This window comes from Raphanus sativus, unplaced genomic scaffold (assembly GCF_000801105.2).
Source record: "Raphanus sativus cultivar WK10039 unplaced genomic scaffold, ASM80110v3 Scaffold2808, whole genome shotgun sequence".
Classification (NCBI taxonomy): Eukaryota; Viridiplantae; Streptophyta; class Magnoliopsida; order Brassicales; family Brassicaceae; genus Raphanus; species Raphanus sativus.
In genome coordinates this window covers 1-11,202 of record NW_026618116.1, presented here as the reverse complement: position 1 = coordinate 11,202, position 11,202 = coordinate 1, and the positions used below count along the sequence as shown (strand labels likewise).

Genomic DNA, 11,202 nt, shown 5'->3' with positions numbered 1-11,202 from the left:
AAACCGGTCGAACTGAACGACATATCCTCACAAAATCGAACCCGAGTAAAGTCTTGTAACAAAATTTTGTAAGGATGGTTAGTTGTTCGAGTCACATTCTAGGATAGAGAAAGTTGAAAATTATAGAAAATCTTCGAGTCACATTCTAGGATGTTGGATTCAAATGTAGGAACTAATTCCCCACTAATAGTTGCTACGGTGAATTGTCTCCACAGGACGAACAATATGAACCCTTATTTTCCAGATCGTTTTACCAGGTTTCAGATCAATCACCTTGTCAAAATATGAGACCATCGTCGGCATTATCAAATGTTTAAGGGTTTATTTTTTTATGTAGTTTTAAGATACGTGAACCTCAACTTATATAATATACTTTTATGCCATATAGTTGATGTTTGCTCGTCTCTTAACGCAACTTATATAATATACTCGGGACTGATGTTTGCTCGTCCCTTAGCTCTCCCATAGCTCTCCTTGTTTGCTCGTCCCTTAACGCAACTTATATAATATACTCGGGACTGATGTTTGCTCGTCCCTTAGCTCTCCCATAGCTCTCCTTGTTTGCTCGTCCCTTAGCTCTCCCTGTTTACAAACGGCAAACTCATCCGATTTCGCCTTCACAACTGAAGTTCAAGCCAGTTGTATGTTCTCCCTAACTTTTGTCATCCTCGTCTACGCTAAGGGCTGCCTCATCGATCTCGAAGTCAAGAAGACGCGACAGAAGACAGCAAGAAAGACTCGGATCTTTGAATCGTCCAGATTCAAGGATCCTCAAAGTGTTTCGCATGAAACCATTGGCAATAAAAACACAAACTGAACCATTGGCAATGAAACACAAACCTATAGATTCAAGGATCCTCAAAGTGTTTCGCATGAAAACATTGACAGAAGACGGCAAGAATGACTCGGATCCATTGGCAATATGCTGCACTCGGATCCTCAAAGTGTTTTGCATGAATGAAAAAAAAAAGAGTTACGTTTCTTCTTATGGAACCAAATAAGGAAACAAAGCAAAGAATTAAATGTTCCGTTTTTTCTTAAACTCCCTTACAGAGTGACACGTGGATCCGAGTCTTCTCATGCATTCTCACCAAAATCGTTTAAGGAAAGCCTTAAAAATGCTTCTCCTTTAATATATAGGGGATTTTTTTTTGAGCAACTACTCGGCCTTATATTTATAGCCGAAATACATTACATATATGTGTGTGTGTGTGTATATATATATATATATATATATATATTAATATATAGAGAGAGAGAGAGAGATGAGAGAGAGAGAGAGAGAGAGAGAGAGATATTTTAAACAGAAAGGTAAGAAACGGTTCGAGAATGAAGTTTGCTTGGAACACTTGTGCTCCCTTTAGGGCATACGAACAAGAAACAATAGGTGATATGTATATATCGTTTGTTATATTTATGGCAATTATATTCTATATTGGCGTTTTCCCAAAAAATTAACTTATTATAATTTTATCTTTCTGAACTCTTTTTTGGTTTCCGTTTATTCATGGGACGTTAGGTGGAGAGCTTGTGAATGAATGGATGTAGCACGCATGCATGAACGTTTTTTGAAGCTTCAAGCAATCATTTTGTTTTTGCGAAAACTCGTTTCTGTAGTATTGAATTAAGGCTTTGGTTTATCGATTTGTTAACTATCTCAAATTAAGTATGTTGAAGTGATATTTCAATATATCACGCTCACATCTTACCAACGAAAAAAGTATGCATTATAAAGTCTAATATAGATTCTTATCCCGTAAGTTGGAAAATAGGCACGGGTTGTTAAACATTGGCATACGTCGCGTGCGTAGTTCATATACGTATCTTTCTCAAATTTTATATATATATGATAATATTACAAATGAAGAGTATCATTTATTTCTGAGTAATTTTTGGGTTCACTCCCTAGAGTAAACCTCTAGGTTCACCAACCAATAGGATTTAGTTATTTCAAATTTAACATCTTTTAAAAAGACTTAGGGGGTGTATTGAATCATGGATTTTAAAAGTTGAGTGGATTTGAATATATTGGAGTTTAGAGAGATTTGGAACAAATCTCACTTATATGGGTGGTATTTTAAAAAAAGGAAAAAAGATTTGGGTAGGATTTTTTATTAAATTTCAGAGTAGTATAGATCTTTTGATCTTAAATTTCAGAGTACTCTTCCAAGTCCAATTATTTAAGAACGTGAAGATTACTTTTTCCAACAGAGTAAGAACGTGGTTTTCTCCCTCTCTTGAAGAATACTTTCTCAAGCCTTTGAGTAAATAAATTTGTTAGATATCCTGCTACAAAAAAAAAAGAAACAGAGAACAGTGATTCCATATATAAACACTGCTAATTAGAAAAGACTTCCAACAAGTCAACAACATAAAAAAAACGTTTGATTTCATGTTATGATTCATTCATCAACATCCTGAGCAGGAAGATTGAGATCGATAGGCATACATGCTGCTGCTTTGTGTTGATCATGTGTTCTTGGCTCTCAAAAGAATGTGATCTCTTGTGACCACCTAAAGTCTGGCCTGATTTGAACACCTTGAAAACATATTGGAGACTCGTAACCTTTGCTGTTTTTGTTTGCACCATTTGGTTTCTTAACCATTGGGGATTTGCTATCACCGGACCTATGAATCTTGATGTCTGCATCTGCACAAGATCACTTTCATAAGAAGACAAGACACTTTTGCTTTTGCGCAGCTCATATTTTGATTCTCCCTCCTTGACCTCAAGCTCATCACCATTATTGAACCTGTTGAGTCCAGTGTTCCTAAGAGACATATCAACCGAGACATCTGAGTCTGACTTCTTTGGACAATTCATGAAGTAATCAGAATCAGAGATATATGAATCCGCATCATTGGTAGATCTCAATTGGTCATCAACAGCAACTTTATCAGTCTTTAATCCTGATCCTTCACAGTAAAGATCATCTTTAGCTGCTCCCCTGAAGATGTCTTTGTCTCAAGAATCTCATAGTTGGTTTCTGATGACTCAGCGAGAGAGTTCACCACCAAGTTATGTGCTTTAGAATCTATAGACATCATCATCAGAGACAAACCGTGTTCTTATGTCTTGGTCAATCTCAGAAGCAGAAGACGAGCAAAGATTCTGAATTGGATTGTTCAACACCTTCTTGAAGAAAACACAGAGACCTGCCATCTAACACTTCCCCACCACAAACTCTTTTCCCTTCTTTGTCAGTGCATCAAAATAGTAGATATGGCATAATAACAAAGCTGCTACATAATTATTACTCGGACAGTATTTCATATTGAGAACACTACAAGAAAACACGGGCTTAGCGACGAAAGTTAGCGACGAAATAATTTCCTCGTAAAATTACGAGGCCTTTACGAGGAAGTTACGTGAAAAGACAATAAACACGTTATTTCGTCGTTAATTAACGACGAAAGAGTTTCGTCGTAAACCAAACGTAAAGGAACGTCGTTTTTACGAGGAAACAGCATTTCGTCGTAATGAACACGTAATAATTAACGTGTTATTAACGAGAAAATATTTACGTGGTTTTTGCGAGTGTCACCTAATTTTAGGTGACACACGTTTTTTATCTTGTCTAACTACCCATATTTCGTCGTTAATTCGTAGTAAAATCTCACCTACCAATTTCGAATTTTCCTATAAATATGTCATTTGAGGAACATTTGAAACACACCACATGCAAAAGAAAAAAAATCTAAAAACGTGAAAAAAAAATGTCTGGTGATGGAAATTATTTAGAGTTGCGGAGATGGATGTACACGCATAGAGATGGCTAACGGAGAGTGACGAAAGAGTATTTGGAAGGACTAGAGACATTTATGCATCAAGCAGATTCTACACCGCTCGCCCAAGAAAGCGGTAAGATGTTTTGTCCTTGTCGAAAATGCAACAATTCAAAACTGGCAACTCGTGAAAATGTTTGGAAGCATTTAATAAATAGAGGTTTCATGCCAAATTACTATATCTGGTTTCAACATGGAGAAGGTTATAATTATGAGAATGAAGCTAGTAGTAGTAATAGCAATTTTCAGAATGAACCGGTTGATCATTTGCATAATCAACATAGATACCATCAGGAGGAGCAGATGGTAGATAATTATGATAGGGTTCATGATATGGTAGCTGATGCATTTGTTGCTCATGATGATGATGAAGTTGAAGAACCTAACATAGATGCAAAAAAGTTTTATGAAATGTTAGATGCTGCGAATCAGCCACTTTACAGTGGTTGTAGAGAAGGTCTCTCTAAATTGTCGTTGGCTGCTAGAATGATGAGTATTAAAACTGATCATAATCTACCTGAAAGTTGCATGAATGCATGGACAGACTTGTTTAAAGAGTATTTGCCGGAAGACAATGTCTCTGCTGATTCTTATTATGAGATTCAGAAACTAGTTTATAGTCTGGGGTTGCCTTCTGAGATGATAGACGTTTGCATCGACAACTGCATGCTCTACTGGGGAGATGATGAGAAGTTAGAAGAGTGTCGATTCTGCAAGAAGCCACGATTCAAACCGCAAGGACGAGGACGTAATAGGGTACCGTACCAAAGGATGTGGTACCTACCAATTACCGACAGATTGAAAAAGATTGTACCAATCTGAGGAGACTGCTGGAAAATGAGATGGCATGCCGAGCATACTCAGACGGATGGTGAGATGACTCATCCATCAGATGCAAGAGCTTGGAAACATTTTAACAAAATATATCCACAATTCGCTAGCAATAGCCGAAATGTGTATATGGGATTATGCACGGACGGATTTAGTCCCTTCGGTATGTCAGGGAGACAATATTCATTGTGGCCAGTCTTTATGACGCCATACAACCTGCCTCCAGATATGTGCATGCAACGGGAGTTTCTGTTCTTGACCATATTAATACCTGGTCCGAACCATCCAAAAAGGTCTCTGGATGTCTTTCTACAGCCACTGATAAAAGAGTTGAAAGATTTGTGGTCAACAGGGGTGAGGACGTACGACTGCTCAACGAAGACAAATTTTACGATGCGAGCGATGCTTTTGTGGACCATAAGTGACTTTCCTGCTTATGGGATGTTGTCTGGGTGGACTACACATGGGAGATTATCTTGTCCATATTGTAATGGAACGACAGATGCATTTCAGCTGAAGAACGGTAGGAAGACAAGTTGGTTCGATTGTCACCGGCGATTTCTTCCCATTAATCATCCTTATCGAAGAAACAGGAAATTGTTTAGGCAGAAAAGGGTTGTGAGAGACACTCCTCCTCCGTATTTAACTGGAGAACAAATTGAACAGCAAATCGATTACTACGGAGCTCAAGAAACAGTTCGTTGTGGTGGGTAATTGGCATGTTCCCGGTAATATGCCTGATTATTATGGAGTTCAGCACAACTGGCACAAGAAGAGTATATTTTGGGAGTTGCCGTATTGGAAGGATCTTCTTTTGCGCCACAACCTAGATGTGATGCATATTGAGAAGAATTTTTTTGAGAACATCATGAATACAATATTGAATGTTCCAGGGAAGACAAAAGACAATCAAAAATCGAGGTTGGACTTGCCTGATATTTGCTCAAGACCCGAGTTACATATAAAAAGCAATGGACAAGTTCCTGTACCGGTATTCAGATTGTCTTCAGAACAAAAGTCGGTCTTGTTCAACTGGGTTGCATCAGCAGTGAAGTTTCCTGATGGGTATGTTTCAAACCTCTCTAGATGTGTTGAAAAGGGCCAAAAGTTCTCCGGGATGAAGAGTCATGATTGTCATGTCTTTATGCAAAGACTACTTCCCTTTGCATTTGCGGAGCTACTTCCAACAAAAGTACATGAAGCACTTGCAGGTAATATATTATTACTCACACTAATTAATTTTTAATTTATTTTTCAAAAATATGCACTAATAATTTGCTTAATTGTTTTTGGAATATACAAAGCCATTGGAGCATTTTTCAGGGACTTGAGCACTCGCACTCTTAAAGAGGATGTCGTAGAACAACTTCACGAGAACATTCCGATCTTATTGTGCAACTTGGAGATGATATTTCCTCCCTCATTTTTGACGTCATGGAGCATTTAGCTGTCCACCTCCCGTATGAGGCATTGCTTCGAGGACCAGTACATTATGGATGGATGTATCAGTATGAGCGGGCCATGAAATATTTGAAGGGAAAGGCAAAAAACCTCGCAAAGGTTGAAGGTTCTATAATTGCTGGAAGTTTGACGGAAGAAACATCTCACTTCACATCGTACTACTTTGCACCTAATGTACGGACCCGACAAAGAGCTCCAAGAAGATATGATGATGGTGGTGTTGCCCCCAACATATGCAGTTGCTGGTGTTCCGGATATCTTTAGCCAGATTGGGCGAATGGGTGGGAAAACGAAAGAGGTTTGGTGGTCGAGTGATGAAGACGCCCATAGTGCACACACTTACATTCTACTTAATTGTGAGGATCCATTTATGCGCTATTTTGAAAGGTAACATATATGGAAAGTTCTAAACTAATTGTAATTAAAATATATTTTTCAAATGATGATATAACTAATAAAATATGTGCATTTTACAGCGCCTTTGTTAGTCAAGTCCAAGAAGCTATCCCAGGTATATCCACAAGTGAGGTAGATAAAAGGAAAGATCGACACTTTATTAAATGGTTGAAGAGTCAGGTATTTACTCCAATCCGATATTTGTTTCGTCCACGGGTTGTAACGAAAGACGTTTGTTTCAATGTTCTCTTTAATTTAATTTTGCAGGTTGAATATGAGGATCCAGATTATCCATATGGTTTCACGAATTAGTTCAGGGTCCACTTGCAAAGGTCACCACATCACCAATGTATTTCTCACGAGGCTTTACTTTTCATACGTACGAGTATGGTAAACACCGGGCGACCAGCAATTATGGAATTTGTGTGAAAGGCGAAACCGATTTCTACGGGATCTTGCAGGAGATTATTGAAGTGGAATTCCCTGGGTTATTGAAGCTGAAATGCGTCATATTCAAATGTGACTGGTTCGACCCCGTGGTCAACAGAGGTGTTCGATTTAACAAATTCGGTGTAGTTGCTGTCAATGGTGGACGGAGGTACAACAAATTCGAGCCTTTCATATTAGCTTCGCAAGCAGACCAAGTTAGCTTCCTACCATACCCGAGGTTGCGAGAATCTGGAATAAGTTGGTTAGCTGTTATCAAAGTTACACCCCGTGGACGAATAATCGGTGGAGAAGAACCACCTTTGCAAGAAGAACACATCAATGAAGTCGAAGAACCTGAACAACAAATGGAAGACATCCTACTCATTGATCCGCATAATCATGAGTATGAAGATCTTCCCGACGATACCACTGACGATGCTGTTGAGGACGAGTTTAATGAAAGTGATGATGTTTCTAGTGTTGAAGAGAATGATGATGTATCTGAATGATGATGTAATTTTTTAAAAATATTATTTATTTTCAGACTTGATTAATGCATTTGGGGTTTAGGGTATGGGGTTTGGTGTTTGAGATTGAGTTATAAGTTAAAGGATGTTTGAGGTTTGGTGTTGTGGTTTACATTTTAGGGATTTTAAGGTTATCGACGTTAATTCCTCGTAAAGAAAAACACGGGCCTTGCAAAATCCACGTAAGCTGATTTCGTCGTAAAGCACACGTTAAAAATAAACACGGGCCTTGCAAATTCCACGTAAGCGTGCGTGGTTTTACGACGAAATCAGCTTACGTGGAAATAACAAGCCTTTTAGCTGTTTCGTCGTAAAGACCTCGTTATTTACGTTGATTTAACGAGTTCGTGTTTAAATCCCTAAAACTCTAAACCCCAAACCCCAAACCTCAATCTATATATGTTTTCACTTAGCAGACACAATAAACCTGTATAATTAACATTGTATGATTAAAAAAATTAAGAATTTAAAACATCAAACCCAAAATTAACCAAAACTTCCTTAACTTATAAGTGAATCATATATAAGGTTTACATTGCTAAACTCAATTCACTCAAGAAGACTTAATAAACATGCATATTTAAAATTTCTTGATTAAATTAACTTAACACATATAGATGTTACTAGTAATGGGATAGGGGTTTAGGGATTTAGGGATTTAGGGTAAAGGGTTAGGGGTTTAGGGATTTACAAAATAACCTCGTTAAAAACTCGTAATTAACGTGTCCTTTACGACGAAAAAAAAAACTATCCTTGCTAATTCCACGTAAGCTTGCGAGGTCTTTACGACGAAACTTGCTTACGTGGAATTAGCAAGGATTGTTTCTTTTTCGTCGTAATAACCACGCTTTTTACGAGAATTAACATGTTTTTATGAAATCCCTATACCCTAAACCCCAAACCTCAATCTATATATATACGGTTTCGATTCACTTAAAAAATAAATTAAACCTATATAATTAAAATTTCATGATTAAAAAATAATAAAAATTAGGAATTTGGGTTTAGGGTTTAGGGAATGTAAAAAACAAATGCTAAATCCACGGTTTCGTCGTAATATCCACGTGAACAAAAACACGGGCCTTGCAATTTCGTCGTAAAGTTAAAAAGACGGGCCTTGCAAAATCGTCGTAAATAATGACACGGGCCTTGCTGTTTCGTCGTAAATTTACGAGGACTTTACGTCCCTATGTAATCTTATATATACCCGCGAGAACCAGCCACTTCATTTCGTCCCAATTTCCTCTCCTACACCTCCCAAGGTTCTCTCTAATCTCTCTCTAGAATTAGGTGGTTTAGTTTAGTGAATTTAGATAGGTTTATAGTTGATTAGGTGGTTAGTGTAGAGATTTTTGATTAGTTTGATTTCTTCTACTTGTTTTTTCTAACAATCTGAATTTTTTTTCAGATGGTTAGAAAGAACAAGCAGAAGAAAACCCCCCACTACAGTCAGATGTTCTGTGGTGATCCTGCTGCTGGATCATCATCTTCAGCTCCCGGTTCCTCCATCCCGGAGATTGTCCCGGAGTCTCAGTCACAGCCACCACCGGTTCCTCCATCTGGTGCACCACCCCCACCTGCTGCACCTCAGGCGGTTCCAGATCCGGTTGCACCCGGATACATTCATCCGGAGTTGCGGGTGCCGCCGACCGCTCCTTTTGCTCGGTACACGGTTGAGGATCTTCTCGCTCAACCAGGCCGAGCCGGTTTACCGGTTTTAGACCCCGACCGACCAGAGGGGACTCGGTGGTACGTAATTTTTTTTATTTAAATATTTTAAAAAATTATTAATATTTTTTTTAATACTTTAACTTTGTTTTTTTCAGGTTTGGGGTCGACAATTCTGTCGCTACGAGCGTATCCGATATCATCAAAGGATACTTCTCAGAGGCTCACCCAAACTGGAAAAAGACGCCGCACCACGTTAGAAACACGTGGTTCAAGATGTTTGCTGTAAGTTTTTTAAAATAATTATTTTATGTTTAATTTTTATTATTAACTTTTATTTCATTAATATTTTTTAACTAATTATTAATTTTTTTGGGTTTAAAAATGCAGCAAAGATACCATTGGTCCATCGGGGTTCACGAGGACGTGAAACGGGAGTTCACCGCAAAGGCGAAGAAGCGGTTGTTGGACACCGTAGGCAACTGGAAGGAGGACTGGATCTACAAGGGTTACAAGGACGGGCAACCCGCTGAGCTGACCAAGGATGTCTACGATGGTCTCATCCGTTACTGGGAGCTGCCATCATCCATTGCGATCTCCAACGCCTGCTCCGCCTCTCGTAACACCAAAGACGAGCACGGCAACGGCCCGATGCTTCACTGTACGGGTCAAAAAACCCCATGCCCGTGTCCGCTTGGAAATGGTAATTAATTTCTAATTTTTTTTCATATTAAATATTTTAATAATTAATATGTACTTATATATGTATATTGATTCTAACTTTTTAAATTTTAAATATTTTCAGGCCAAAGAGACGGGACAACTCCCGTCTCTTAAGAGCTTTACGAGAGGACCCACAAGACCAAGGCGGGGGTATTTGTGGATCCGAGGTCCGAGCAAATCTACAACGATGTCGTTGCTCGGATTGAAGACCGCCAAACCCAGCTGACCCAGCAATCTCCCGATGGAATACCGGTCGTATTATCCACTCAAGAAGTGGATCAGATTTACGAGGAGGTAAAAATTTTACCTTTTAATCTACTTTTAATCTATTTTTTTAAAATATTAACATTAAACTTTATTTTTTCTTTGTAGGTCGTCCCTAAGAAAAAGGGACGTACGTTGGGAATCGGTTCCGTCAACGATGTCCCAAGAGCGACATCGTCTTATGGTCAGAGACGAGCCGACGAAGTCACTGAGCTGCGTTCGGAGTTACACTCGACGCGGACTCAGTTGGCGTCGACGCAGACGGAGTTGGAGTCTACGCGCCAATCATTCCAAGCTCGTATGGGTGGAGTGGAGGGGTTTCTGGAAGTTATATCTTCTGGAAATCCCCAATGGGAGGAGTTGTTGGCGGATATGCGACGACGGAACCCGGTTCCCGAGCCTTCTCGTACTCAGCAGCAAGAGGAGGAACTACAGAGGAGGAGTGAAGACCTCTACCGGGAAACGATCCACCGCCCCGGCCCGACTTAGTTTTTTTTTCTATTTGTTAATATTAAAATTCTAAACTTTTATTTATATAATATTTTTCGGTTTTAATTTATTCCAAATTTTAATATTTTCGCATTAGTTATTATTTATATTTCTAATATTTTTGAAATAATTATATTCTATAATATATAAAATTTAAATTTAAAAAATAAATTAGTTTAAAAATCGAAGCAAATTCCTCGTTAACTCACGAGGAATTGACGATAGTGGACGTGTAAAAGAACGACGAAATCTTACGACGAATCTACGTGTCAAATTCTACGTTTCCCTTTACGAAAGTTTACGTCTACTTTACGTGTATTATTTACGTTTACTTTACGAGTATTATTTACGTTTTTCTTACGAGGATAGTTTACGTGTATTTTACGAGGAAATATTACGTGTCTTTTACGTGGAAATATAGCGTCCACTTTACGTGGAAATCTACGTGTTCTTTACGACGAAATATTAACCTTCCTTTTACGACGAAATGGGTCCCTCGTACTTTTACGACGAAAATGGCGATTAAATATCCGTTACGACCAAACTTTAACGACGATATGCGTTTTCCTCGCTAAATCGTCGTAAAACGAGTATACGACGATTTAGCGAGGAAAATGGTCGTCGTTAA

At 38.5% G+C, this 11,202-nt stretch overlaps 2 protein-coding genes and 1 pseudogene across 2 annotated transcripts; 2 read left to right on the top strand and 1 right to left on the bottom strand.

Annotated features, from left to right (window-relative positions):
• Positions 1–2,402: 2,402 nt before the first annotated feature.
• Positions 2,403–3,820, bottom strand: LOC130506015 (zinc finger protein ZAT1-like; annotated as a pseudogene).
• Positions 3,821–5,337: 1,517 nt separating this feature from the next.
• LOC130506013 (uncharacterized) lies at positions 5,338–6,299 on the top strand. Its single transcript, XM_057000617.1, has 2 exons — positions 5,338–5,828; positions 5,922–6,299. Exons 1-2 carry the CDS (start codon positions 5,351–5,353, stop codon positions 6,062–6,064), a joined length of 621 nt encoding a protein of 206 aa, XP_056856597.1. The 5' UTR covers positions 5,338–5,350; the 3' UTR covers positions 6,065–6,299.
• Positions 6,300–9,749: 3,450 nt separating this feature from the next.
• LOC130506014 (uncharacterized) lies at positions 9,750–10,576 on the top strand. Its single transcript, XM_057000618.1, has 3 exons — positions 9,750–9,801; positions 9,937–10,115; positions 10,194–10,576. Exons 1-3 carry the CDS (start codon positions 9,750–9,752, stop codon positions 10,572–10,574), a joined length of 612 nt encoding a protein of 203 aa, XP_056856598.1. The 3' UTR covers positions 10,575–10,576.
• The last annotated feature ends 626 nt before the right edge of the window (positions 10,577–11,202 follow it).